Source organism: Paroedura picta, chromosome 14 (assembly GCF_049243985.1).
Source record: "Paroedura picta isolate Pp20150507F chromosome 14, Ppicta_v3.0, whole genome shotgun sequence".
Taxonomy (NCBI): Eukaryota; Metazoa; Chordata; class Lepidosauria; order Squamata; family Gekkonidae; genus Paroedura; species Paroedura picta.
Genome location: NC_135382.1, coordinates 1,532,670 through 1,546,250, shown reverse-complemented (window position 1 = coordinate 1,546,250; position 13,581 = coordinate 1,532,670). Strand labels below are relative to the sequence as shown.

Sequence of the window (13,581 nt, the reverse complement as noted above, 5' to 3'; positions counted from 1 at the left end):
AGGTGAGGAATGGCTGGAGGTGCGTTATTTTTTAGTGTTACGCCATTTTGCTAGCATAACACTATCTTTTCAGTGTGCGGAACTGCCCTAAATTTGTTCTGCTGCTTCAGACCAAAATGGCGACCCACTTTAATTGGATATGGTCAGCCCTGTAAGCTTCTATAAACTTGTTATTATTGGAAGGAGAAGCCAATGAATGCGAATAGAATTATAGTTTTAAATTTTTCACCATATTCAGATATTGCCACTTGCTTTAAAATATCTGAAATCTGAAAGTCAGGGAAAATTGGGTTTTAAAGAAAAGGGTTACAAAGATGACAAAGATTTGTAACTTTGAAGAAAATTATAGTGAATTATAGCTATAGAATTATAATTATAGAATTATAACAAGGAAATAAAGGGGTTGTCATAAATACTATGTGGGATTAGAAGAAGATACATACTTGGCTGATTCAGCCTTTCTCCCCTTAAGAGCTGAAAAGGAGTGGGGAGATGGAATCCGGGGCTTGTCCTTGAATGCTGCTCGCTACGCTCTGCTTCGGGTGGAACAGGGCCCTCCACACACCAAAAACTGGAGGTAAGTGTCTGTGTGAGCCTGTTCCTCACTGAACAAGATAGTTCCAGAACAAGAGGAAACCCACACGTGTGGTTGTGCGTTTATATTTAGAAGCTCTCTTTTCCTCAGATCATTTCTCTCAGAGTTGGAACCAGATATTTTGGTGAGTTTTCTTAAAGTTTGAGTTCACACGTGTTGGATTTAGGATGTGCATAATGAAGTAAAACATCCAATGATATGTTTGCAGGTCCCCTCTCTTTGTTGTCCTTGACCTCTTTTTCCCCTTGCATATCTATTCCTTAGCTGCTGGTTTTCTATCAAGCGATACCTGCAGCCATTTTATCCTACACTTTCATGTTTTGAAGCAACTTTATTTTCATTTATATTTCTATTTTTGTCTGCACACAAAATGCATCATGCATACACTGCAATCTTCATTCTGTCCTTTGTCATCCCTCCAGGCCCCAAGTTTTGGTTTTGCTGAATTTGGACTCAGAACAGTTGGTCAAACATCCACGGCTGCTTTCTTTCACCTCTCAATTGAAAGCTGGCAAAGGACTGACCATTGTGGGATCTGTTCTTCCAGGAGTATACTTGGATAAATATGCGGAAGCTCAAAAGGCTGAGGAAGTAAGTATTAAGAAATGACCAAGCCTTTGCACAGCCACAGGCTGCCTTCAGCTCCTCCGCATGGGTTATCGAAATCTGAACTTTATATCTTTACTGGCTGCTGAAAAAGTTAATCAAATTTTAAGTACAGATTTTAGAATACACTACTTTTAGAATTTTAGCACCCTTACTGTCGCCTTGCCTATTTAGCTTGTATGCGGAGCACATCATGAGAAAGGCGGGATTAGAGGAGTCACAAATTGGGATCAAGATTGCAGGGAGAAATATCAACAGCCTCAGATATGCAGATGATACCACTCTAGTGGCAGAAAGCGAAGAGGAACTAAAGAGCCTGTTGATGCTGGTGAAGGAGGAGAGTGCAAAAGTTGGCTTGAAACTCAACATCAAGAAAACAAAGATCATGGCATCCGGCCCTCTCAATTCCTGGCAAATAGATGGGGAGGAAATGGAGATAGTGACAGATTTTATTTTCCTGGGCTCCAAGATCACTGCAGATGGGGACTGCAGCAAAGAAATTAAAAGACGCTTGCTCCTTGGGAGGAAAGCTATGGCAAATCTAGACACCATCCTAAAAAGCAGAGACATCACCCTGCCAACAAAAGTGCGTCTAGTCAAGGCTATGGTCTTCCCAGTTGCAATGTATGGCTGCGAAGGTTGGACCATAAGGAAGGCCGAGCATCAAAGAATTGAGGCTTTTGAACTCTGGTGCTGGAGAAGACTATTGCGAGTCCCTTGGACTGCAAGGCGAACAAACCAGTCAGTCCTAGGCCCATTATGCACGGCTGCCGAAACGGCGATTTCAGGTCACATGGAAAACGTGGAGGGGGAAGAGGCGAAGCACACCAGTTATGCACGGGAGGGGGCAGAACAGTGGCAAAACCCAGAGTAACTGATTATGCACGCGGCGATCCCGGCGCCGCTTCTGGTTGCGCCCCGGTCACCCAGAGCTGCGCTTTCTTCCGCATTTCGCTGACACAGCTTTTTCAGCGGCATGCACCGAAGCTGCGGCTGGTAGCAGCCGGCTCCGTGCGTTATCGGTGATTTTAGTCGCCGCCATTCCACTCCGAATGTGCGTTATTCCCCATGTGCATAATGGGTCCTAGAGGAGATCAGCCCTGACTGCTCCTTAGAAGGCCAGATCCTGAAGAAGAAACTCAAATACTTTGGCCACCTCATGAGAAGGAAGGACTCCCTGGAGAAGAGCCTAATGCTGGGAGCGATCGAGGGCAAAAGAAGAAGGGAACGACAGAGAATGAGGTGGTTGGATGGAGTCACTGAAGCAGTTGGTGCAAGCTTAAATGGGCTCTGGGGAATGGTAGAGGACAGGGAGGCCTGTAGGATCATTGTCGATGGGGTCACGATGGGTCGGACACCACTTCGCACCTAACAACAACAACAATGTAAATACAAGATCACTCCTGTTATTTTTAGAGTCCAGGGCAGGGGTAGTCAAATTGCGGCCCTCCAGATGTCCATGGACTACAATTCCCAGGAGCCCCTGCCAGCGAATGCTGGCAGGGGCTCCTGGGAATTGTAGTCCATGGACATCTGGAGGGCCGCAGTTTGACTACCTCTGGTCCAGGGTGAACACAAGTTGCCCAGGCATTCCTCTCCCTCTCCCTGCCTCTTTTTCCACTGGCTCTCCCCATCCTCCGCTTCTCTGCTTTGCATTTCTCTCTTCTCTCTCCTTTTCATCATTATGTTTTACTGAAAATGATGCTAACCCAGATAATTTTAAGCCAGACATTAAAACAAGAATTTGAAGCTGACTTGGAAACTCTGTTTAGTGTTAACTTTGCTTGTAGTGAAAGAGGGAGAGCCTTTAAAGTTTTTTTTAACAATTGAATAACTCCTGATGTCTCATAGCAGTTTTCATAAAAGGCATAAAAATCGATACGGTGGCCATGCAAGGCCGTAATCCTGGCACATCGGCTTGCGCTGCGTGAGAATCGTGCAAATGCTGTTCCTAGTCTTATCTTGTACAGACGAGCACAAGAACATGTTATAGGCATGTAATCATGCATGGATCCATGGATGGGAGGAGGCAGGGGAGACATAGGCAGCCATCAAACTTAGAAGCCTAAGCTTGCTCTTGCGCATGTCCTGGGGCTCCCTGAGCTGAGCTGAGCTGAGCTGAGCTGAGCTGAGCTGAGCTGAGCTGAGCTTCTCCGAGATTCACAAGGCGTGAGATTTCACCTGAACTCTGCCCTGTTAACCAGCTGTGTCTTAGATCAGGACCCCAAACCTTGATTTTGGCTTGAATCATCAGTTAATATTGAAGTAGATTATGCATTTGGGTGGATGATAGGCAAGGGGGCGACCTCCTTCTCTTATCCCAGTGAAAAGTTCACATCGTACAACGCTTACAAAACAGTTGAGAGAAAAGTGTGCTTGGTCTATTCTATTGTTCCCTTTCCTATCAGATACAAAACGCTCAGTCCAATAGGAAGTTCTCCTGTGAAGCCCCACAGAGAATGTGTCCTTGTGTAGGATAATTTAACAGCAGATTGTGTCCCAGTGCAGAATGAGCAGTCTGAGAGGAGGGAACCTGCAGTGTCCTGTGTTTTCATCAAAATCTTGGAGGCCAGATCTTGTTCTAGCTAAACACATTGATCTGTATCCAAACTCTCTCCTGGCCAACTTCAAAGCGTTCCTCCTTCCTAAGGAACCTTCCTCCAACAAAAGAATCTGAAGTCTCTCCTGTTAATGGGAACCATGGGAAGCTTTTAAACTGATGTTCATGTCACAGAATCATAAAATTGCAAGTGACCTCCAGGGTCATCTAGTCCAACCCCCTGCACAATGCAGGAACTCACAACTACCTGCCCAGCCACAGTGACCCCAATGTCATGCCCAAGTGATCCCTCCACCAAAAATATCCAGGATCCAGCCTAACCTTGAGGGGATTCACCTCCCATCCCACAGTGGCAATCAGCAATTCCCTGGGTATGCAAGGAAGGGCCACAAGAGACAAACCCTGGCACATCCCTTCCTGCCCACCCACTCACCACCTGCCTAAGTGCACAGAATCAGCATCTCTGTTAGATGATTATCTAGCCTCTGCTTAAAAACTTCCAAAGAAGAAGAGCCTACCACCTCCCAAGGAAGCCTGTTCCACCGAAGAACTGCTCTGACTGTCAGGAACTTCTTCCGGATGCTTATCCGAAAATTCTTTTGAATTAATTTCAACCCATTGGTTCTGGTCTGACCATCTGTGGCAACAGAAAACAATTCTGCTCCATGTTCTGTATGACAGCCGTTCAAGTATTTGAAGATGGCGATCATGTCACCTCTTAGTTGCTTTCCCTCGTGGCTAAACAGACCAAGCTCCCTCGAGTTCTTTTAGTACCCTTGGATGCAGTTCATCTGACCCAGAAGATTTGGTTTCATTTAAAGAAACTAGGTGTTTGTGGACTAACCCTAAAGTGATACAACTCCCATCCCTCATCACATGAAATGATTTCACCATGCTGAGCAGGATTCCCCTCGCAAGAGAAGACTGGGGAGAAGGAGGAACTGAGCAATTCAGCCCTCTCTTCAAAGTATTTGAAGCTTTTAACTTGTTCAATGTTGTTACCTCTTATATTCCATTTAAGAGGCTTCCAAGGCTTTCCAAAACCCACATTTTTTGACTTCTCAAAGTTCAGAGCAAGTTTGTTTACTTCACAGAAGTCCAAGAATTGAACCAGTAAGTGTTTTAAGCCAATTTGTGAATGGGACAGCACTACCGTATCATCTGTGTATAAAAGCAGTGGGATGTGAAGGGAACCAATTTTGGGGCTATGGCCAGAGTTGGCGGATAAGGACAGAGCAAGGTCATTTATAAAAAGGTTAAATAGGAGGGGAGCCAAAATGCACCCTTGTTTTACCCCTTTGTTGATTAGTATTTTAGGAGTAAGACTCCCAAGGGGGGTGAGTTTGACTTGGCAACAGATAGAAGAATAGAGTTTCCTTATAAGATGTAGGAGCTTTTATCTATCTCCATCTTTAACAGCTTATCCCAGAGAAGATCTCTAGGGGTAGAATCAAAGGCCCCCTTTAAGGTCCAGAAAAGCTGCAAAGAGATTTGGACCCTCTTTCTTACTATATTTGTTGACAGGGTGGGCAAGGATGGTGCAATGATCAAGGGAGGATTTCCCTTGACAGAACCCAACCTGCTCAGGGCCTAAAATCTTTTTCTCAGTCAACCACAAGGTGAGTTTATTTGACAGGAGTCTGGCCTATAGCTTCCCAACAATAGAGAGAAGGCTGCAGTTACCCTTTTTAGATACTGGAACAAGGATTGCATTTGTCCATGAGTCAGGCATTAAGCCTGTTTTGTTAATTACAGTAAAGAGAGCAGCCAAAAGAGGAGCCCACCAGTCTGGGAAGGTTTTCAGCAGCTCAGGAGGGATCACCTCAGGTGCTTTTCTAGGCTTTAGTTGATCAATACGAGCCCTGACTTCATGAGGCATCACTGGGGCCCAGTCTGGGATGTCTGAGAGGTGGATCTCGGGGAGGCTACAGGAGCTTACTCTGTCCTCATGGAATAGGTTTAAGAAATATTCATACCAAGGAAGGGAGGGGATGAAGTTTGTTGAAGAAGATTTCTCATGAAAAGCTCCTGAAACTAGGGCCCAGAATTGTCTTGTATTGTTGATAATTGTAGCCAAATCAAATTCAAATTCAAAAACCTTTAATGGCATATAAAACATCATAAGAACAAGGGTAATTCATAATTATAATTAATTGATAAAATTACATAGTCTAGATAAACAATAAAATAAATAAAATAAAATAAGCAGTACCCAACAGTAGATTCCTCCAGAATGCTCAGCAATCAGCAATTTCCACCAATTGTCGGTGCCCCTGTTCTAGACCTGATTCTTGCCTAGCCGACCGTCCTTTTGTATCACAGTAGCCAAGAATTCGGTTATCAGTTCCGTTATTTCCGGGGATCTATGTCTGGTTATTCTGCCCATAGGGCCAGAAAGGTCCATCGTGATAGGGACAACCAGTCGTTGTCTAAGCATAGAAGGTGATGGGCCATAGAGTAGAATATGTGGCACTGAGTCAGGTTCTAATTGGCAAAATTTACAAAGTCTGTTCCCAATTGGTACATTGCTGGATCTGCCTGCTAGGACAGCTGATGGGAAGATGTTTAATCTAGCAAGCATAAAAGCACGACGATGGAGTGGGTTAATAAGACTTTGCATATAAATAGCTCCCTGACCTGTATTGGAAGCAAGGCCAAAGAAGCGGAGGGAACAAGTCCGATTGATTCCCGCTTCGATGGTCTGTCTCTCAATATCACGGATTCTCTGTCTAATACTATTGCATATTTGAAACTCCTCATAATTAGCCAGAGGCTCCAAGTTGATACCCAGAGTGTGAATTTTATGTTGGATCTGCCAGTACCATTTAGAAACAAAAGGATCATTTAGCAGATCGTACAAGAGACTATTAGGAGTGGAGCGATAATGTAATTTTATCCAGAATTTGATAGTGGATAACCATGATCTAGATCAGTGGTCACCAACCCGTGGGCCGCGGCCCGGTGCCGGGCCGTGAAGGCCTTGGCGCCGGGCCATGGCTCCCTCTCCCCGCCCCCCCGCAGTAAAAAACTTCCCAGGCCGCAAGCTTGCGGCCCGGGAAGCTTCTTACTGCGGGAGGGGGGGGAGAGGGAATCAGGGCCGCGGCCGCGCATCGCGCATGCACGGCCCGGCCGCACATGCGCGCATGCGCCATGTGCGGCCAAAATCACGCATGCACTGCACTTTCGCGCATTGCGCGATGAGCGGGCGCAGGCGAGCTTGCGCGGCATGCGCGGGCGGGCAGTTGCCCTGCCGGTCCCCAGCCTCAAAAAGGTTGGGGACCACTGCTCTAGATGACAACAGACCAAGACCCAACTCATTACAAAGGGTGGCAAGACTAATCATATTTGGAAGACCCAAAATACGACGGAATTAAAAATTGATGCAGGTCAATTCTATGTCAGATCACTTCTGTGTCAGGAGCAGCAGGGTCTTGCTGTAGATGTTTGAGTTACCTGCAGTTAGCAGCACCAGTTGCAAAAAATGGCTGCACATTGAAGTTATATTTACTTCTTTTTTCTCTACTTAAACAAATTAACAAATTTACACCTCCTTTTAAGATGGAAATCTAATTTCCAGATAATAAAGGTGATAATTAATTCACTTCTTTCCCCTTTTTTGGCTATGGAACTTAAAAAATTAACACATTCACTCTTTCCCTCTAATTCAACCTTGATAATTGTTGCCATGTTAAAAATTATGAAGTATTTCTGGAAACAGTTTAAATTGTTATTGTCATGAGCAGCTGGGTTTCTTGTGGTTTTGTGGAGTCCTAAAATATAATTAATTAGAAACACTGGCTTCACAAAATAATGCTGTAACCCAAAATCTTAACTCAGGTTTTCCTGAGCACCTGGTTTTGTCAGATAGTCAAGAGAAACGTCAGCTTAAGCTATTTGTTTGAATAGAATCCTAGAGTTGGAAAGGGCCTCCAAGGTCATCTAGTCCAGCCCCCTGCACAAGGCAGGAAATGTTTGTGTTAGATGGGTGTGGGTGATCAGGTTCCTGTTGGTCCAGGAAATACCGTCTTTTCAAAAGATTCTGCCTTTGACTTGGCCGTGGTTTCGAGGTAATCCAGTAATGGGATACAACAGAAAGGTCACTGGGAGTCCCGTCTCACTCCCCCCCCCCCCTGTCTGTTGCAGCAAAAGCAGCAGAGGTCTGTTGAATGGCTGACAAGCCCTTGGGCACTTCTGATTTGTAGGCAAGAACATGTTTAATCAAATGCATTAAAGTTGGCAGGTTCAGTTGGGTAGCCATATTGGTCTGTAGCAGGAGAAAGAAGTGCCAGGACACGAGCAACTCTGTGATTAAATTTTTCCCCTGGGCATAAGATTTTGAGAGTCCAAGCTCACTCCGTCCCTTACAGGCGGCAGTGAAGATCCTTCCTCCTCTGCATCCTGAGCCCCACCGGGGGAGAAAAGGGTACTTTTATATATGTTGTCTTGTGGCGAAATCACTGTAGAGTCTCTTCTACCATGAACTTTCTTGTTCTGGAATCTGCAGTTCTCCGGTCTGGATATTTCCCCCTATTTCTCTTCTCTGCTTCTTGTTGTTATAGGAGTTGTTTGCTTTAGCCTAACTTTTTCCTCCAGGGAGCACGGGATGCAGTGTATATTCTGCATTCCAACAAGAAGAACCAGGCTTTGTTTGTTATGAGGGTGGACCCAATTGGTGAACTGCAAGCTGGACGTGTATATTCTCATACAGAGGAGGCGCTTCAGTCCATTGGGTTGTGGCATGTTTACTCTCAGGTTGTAATTTTTGCAGCCAAGCACTTTTTCCCCCTTGACCCATTTTCATTTAGGACTTGAGTCTTGTTCACATTCAGCAAACTGCACAGTTCAGTTGTCAGGGAATTAGCTTGTAGGTTCCCAGTTCAGTTCCAGGTGTGGATGCCAGCTGTTTTTTCACTTCACCCTTCCATGGTTCTGAGTGATGATCATTTACCATTTCTTGCTCTTTGGAAGGTCCTGTACAGCTACAGCCAGAGTTATTTTTTGCTTCAAACACGCACAGTTGCATGCAAGAAAGGGCCACAAGAGCCAAGCATGGGCACAGTCCCTTCTGCCCAGCCACTTACAATCTGCCTGAAATCACAGAATCAGCATTTCTTTGAGGTGGCTATTTAGCCTCCATCATCTGCCAAGGAAGCCTGTTCCACTGAAGAACTACTCTGTCATGAACTTCTTCGGGATGTTTAGCTATAAATTCTTTTGAATTAATTTCATCCCATTGGTTCTGGTCCGCCATCACTTTGTGCAATCTGGACACCTCTTTTGATAGAGCCCAAACTCCCATTTCCCTTTTTAGCTACTGAGTCACTGACCTAGAAGTTACTGCTGCTGTCTTTCCCATAGGAAACCAGGAGAATGCTCCACTGTTCATCACATCCTTCAGGTGGTCGCAGAAGATGAAATTGTATTTTTTCCCATAGTGTCGCCTGATAATTCCTGTATAGAGTATTTCTGGCCCTTCTGTCAGGGCCAAAGAAGTCTCTTGCTTGATTCTTGCTTGCAGTCGCCTTTAAATAGGCTCTGTATATTTTGTCAATCCGGATCTCTTCCTCTGGTCGCACAGAGATATCTCCTGATAGCTTCCTGCGTGCTGTCGCCTTTGAATAGACTCTATTTATTTTGTTGATCCAAATCACTTCCTGCTCTAAATAGACTTCCAGGTTTTCGGTGCTTTCCTTACTTAAATCTGTTTTCCCAAGTTCTTCCAATGTGCTTTTGATTTTTACGTCCCTAGCTCTCTCCCTCTCCTGTTGATTAACTTCCAGACATTGAATTCTCGTTTGAAGTATTGTTGGCTGAGTTGTGTTTTCATCCGCTGTTTTTTCCAAACCGTCGGTTCTGTCTAAAAGCTCTTTCTTAGTCTTTTGGATTTCATTTTCCAGCTTGTTGACTGCTTTCAGTATCTTTGAGTTCCCTTCGCATAACAAATGGAAAAGCTGTGCCTTAGTTAATTCTTCCATAGTTCTAGGCAGTCACAGATTATAAACAAAAAGTCTCGTGAGGTCTCGGGGGAGCTCGAGCGATCCAAAATTATCAGTTTGTCGATCTCCGTATAAAGTCAACGTCCCCCACTGAACTCTCTCCAACAAATCTTTAAAGTCTCTCTTTTCTTTAAGCTCTCTCTTTGTTTGATTAATGAGTGTGATTATCTGGGAGCTCCCACTTAACGGAAGAATTCACTTGTAGATTGGTTGAGAAGGGGGGGAAGAGCTTGTGAGGAAAAGAAAGGAAAAACCAGAACACTCACAGTCTTTACTGTCTTTATTGTTGCAGACTTCAGCTCCTGTCAGTCTGGTAAAAGATGATCTGGGAAGAATGTAGGGTCAGCTGGTCGTTTCAAGCTTAGAAAGTTATTTACGACAAGGGCGCCATCATGACCTTGAGCACATGCCGCAGCGATACGGAGAGCTTAGTCTCCCTCCCTCTCCACGGATCTGTAGGACCCTCAGGATACCGTTCCCGGTTCCTGGGGCGACCGGCAAGCAAGATTTGCGTATCTGCTCAGGTCTGCCAGGTGCAGTTGCTCCTGATCCTCAGCATGGCTTAAGAGCTGGACAGAAGTCCAGCTAGTACGGCGCCATCTTCAGTCGTCTCCCGACCGGGGGAGTTCTTGATTAAAAATTTGGTCTATATGGAGCAACAAAAAGTTTCATAGAACACAAAATTAGTATTGTAATATATATTTTTTAATTTCAACATAAGTACAATTTGCCAGGCGCCCCCAGATGTTCCTCCAAAAGTGGGACAATCTGGTCCCCTTAATATATTGTTTTTATTATTGTTATTATTATTATTATTACAATATTAATATTATTACACTATTTTGATCATAAAAATGAAAACACTGTAAGATAGATAGGTCTTCGCCACTTGTTCTAATTAAGTCTGGCTTAAATTATATGAACAAACTCATCAACAACACTTTATTTACAGTCATTTAGACTAGTACAATAAACGCCAGGATATCAAAATACAAGGTAAAATGTTGTATGCATTAAAACTAAGAATCATACAATCATAATTAAGCAGTAATTCTTATAAAATCTTTAAACTTGTGACTATCATAAAAATACACAAAGATTAATTACCCTGTGAGATTTTTGTGCATTTTAATGGCTGCAGCACAGAATTTGGTGGAACATAGTGTGGTTTGAGGGTTCGTGTCATTTCAAAGTTTCTTGACCTTTTTTTCTCCCCTATCAGACCTGAGTACCTCTCTAATGTAATCGGTATTGCTTTGTCACGGAGTGTATTATATATGGGGCAGGGGAGTAAAAATGCTCCCTTGTTTCAACCTGATTTGGGGGGCAGGGGCCCCAGTATCTGAGGGAGGGTTTTTTTAATATATTGGTTGTCTAGTACTGCGGTAGTCAAGGCTGATTATCTGGCAAGAGTGAAAGTTCTTCCCTGTTTTCTATTCCCAAGATATATTGATAGTAACAATTTGTTGGTCTTAAAGGTGCCACTGGAAACTAAATTTGTTCTGTTTAGACACAAGCTCTTCTTAAGCAGAAAAATATCCATGCAGCTCTGAGAGACTTCGATTTCTAAATAAGTAAACTCATGGAATTAAAGTTTATTTAAGAAAATGCAAGTATCGACTTTGAAGGCATAGTCAGGTAAAAAGGTAAAGGTAAAGGTACTCATTTTACCAACCTCGGAAAGATGGAAGGCTGAGTCAACCTTGAGCCGGCTGCTAGGATTGAACTCCCAGCCTCATGGGCAGAGCTTCAGACAGCATGTCTGCTGCCTTACCACTCTGCTCCACAAAAGGCTCATACATAGTCAGGACTGACTTACAAAGCATAGGTTGAACAATATCGGGTTTCTTCCCCCTCCCTTGGGAACTCGAAACAGGCACAGTTCAAATAAGTCAAAACATAGAGATAAGCATTTGGCCACCAAGGTAACAGGAAGGCCTGGGAACTACCGAACACTAGGGAAAGGGAGGGGAAAGGAATGTGGAAGGAGGGTATGGATTTGGATTTAGGAGGCATAAAACATAGCGGCAGGAAATTGACCTTGGGATGACAAGCAAAAGCATCTGTGATATGTCAGGGCCAAAAGGCCAGGCTAGATCAACACCCTAACAAGCAACAATAAAACAAAATAAAATCATAGCAGAAATACCTGGGGATTCTGACAGCTGCTTAAAAAATTAGTAAGTGACAATTAAAAATCTGTCTGCATTTTTTTCTGCTTCAGAAGAACTTGGGTCTAAGTACATAAATATTATTGGAATACATAATAGTGAAGAAAAAAATTAAATGTTATACTCAGATGGAATTTCTTTAGAATTAATTTTATCCCATTGGTTCTGGTTCTTCCCTCTAGGGCAAGAGAGAACAACTCTGCTCCATCCTCAATATGGCAGCCTTTTAAATACTTGACGATGGTTATCAAATCCCCTCTCAGTCGTCTCCTCTCCAGGCTAAACAGACCAAGCTCCCCTAACCTTTCTTTATATGTCTTGGTCTCCAACCCTCTCGCCATCTTTGTTGCCCTCCTCTGGACACGCTCCAGTTTGTCAACATCCCTCTTCAACTGGGGTGCCCAAAACTGAACAGTACTCCAAGTGAGGCCGAACCAGAGCAGAGTAAAGCGGTACCATCACCTCCCGTGATCTGGACACGATACTCCGTTTGATACAGCCCAAAACACCATTTGCCTTTTTAGCCACCGAGTCACACTATTGACTCAAGTTCAATGTGTGGTTTATGTGATAAAAACCACTAATGTAATTGATGAAAGCAACAATACAAAGAAAATTACCAAAATATCTGGACAAAGATAACAGAATTCATATCAAAATGGGAAAAACTAAGAATCTCTTGATTAGTACAAATATTGACAGTTAAAATTAATATATTGCCAACATTTTAATTATTGTTTCAAATGTTACCAATCCATATTGAAAAAATAACTATTAAATCATGGCAAAGAGTAATAAATACGGAATGGAAAAAGATCAAGGATAAGCCTCAAGGTGTAACAAGGAGGCCTTGCAATCCCAATATACAAGCAAGCAGCAGCATTGATTTGGATAACAGACTAGATTACTGACCCTCAAGGAAGTATTGCTAAATTAAAGATAATGTACACTAAGAAAGAATTCATAATTATTTAGGGTTAAAAAATTCACTAAGATCGATTCAGATACAAGATGGTAAACATAAGAGACAGCTCCCACAGTGTTGTGGCAGCGGCTGGTGCTCTATGCCTTACTAATCCTGTGATTTTTAACAGCTGTATTTATCCATGCAACTATTTTTTTTCCTTCTCTAGAATATTAGATCCTTAATGGGAGTGGAGCGAACAAAGGGATTTTGCCAGATTGTGGTGTCCTCCACAGTCAGGGATGGCATCTCCCATTTGATTCAGTCAGCTGGTCTTGGAGGGATGAAGCACAACACAGTCTTGATGGCATGGCCGCAGTCCTGGAGGCAGACCGATAACCCCTTCTCTTGGAAGAATTTCGTTGGTACGTACTCCTGTGGGATCGGTGCAATTATTGTCAAACCGTGTCATGCCATTTTGGAAGAAATGGGCCTTCTGCGTTCCTTCTGACTGAGCCCTGGATTAACTCCTGTCATGTTAAGTCTGAGTCCAGTCAGGCCCCTTTAAGACCAACGCAGGTTTGTTCAAGGTGTAAGCTTAAGGGTGCATGCACATGAAAACCTATGCCTTGAATAAAACATCACTGGTCTTCAAGGTGACCCTGGTCTCCAACTTTGCTTTGCTACTTCAGACCAACACAGCTGCCCACCTGAATCCTGTGCGATCTGACCCTGAGGGAGAGTTGCGT

At 43.7% G+C, this 13,581-nt stretch overlaps 1 protein-coding gene across 8 annotated transcripts in view; it reads left to right on the top strand.

Moving 5' to 3' along the window:
- Positions 1–13,581, top strand: part of SLC12A7 (solute carrier family 12 member 7) — a 174,563-nt gene that overhangs the window by 125,331 nt on the left and 35,651 nt on the right. For all 8 annotated transcript variants that reach the window (XM_077310641.1, XM_077310648.1, XM_077310646.1 and 5 more), the window contains 3 exons: positions 473–577; positions 1,018–1,186; positions 13,062–13,257. In XM_077310641.1, the coding sequence (XP_077166756.1) occupies positions 473–577; positions 1,018–1,186; positions 13,062–13,257 (470 nt within the window). The remainder of the gene's footprint in view (positions 1–472; positions 578–1,017; positions 1,187–13,061; positions 13,258–13,581) is intronic.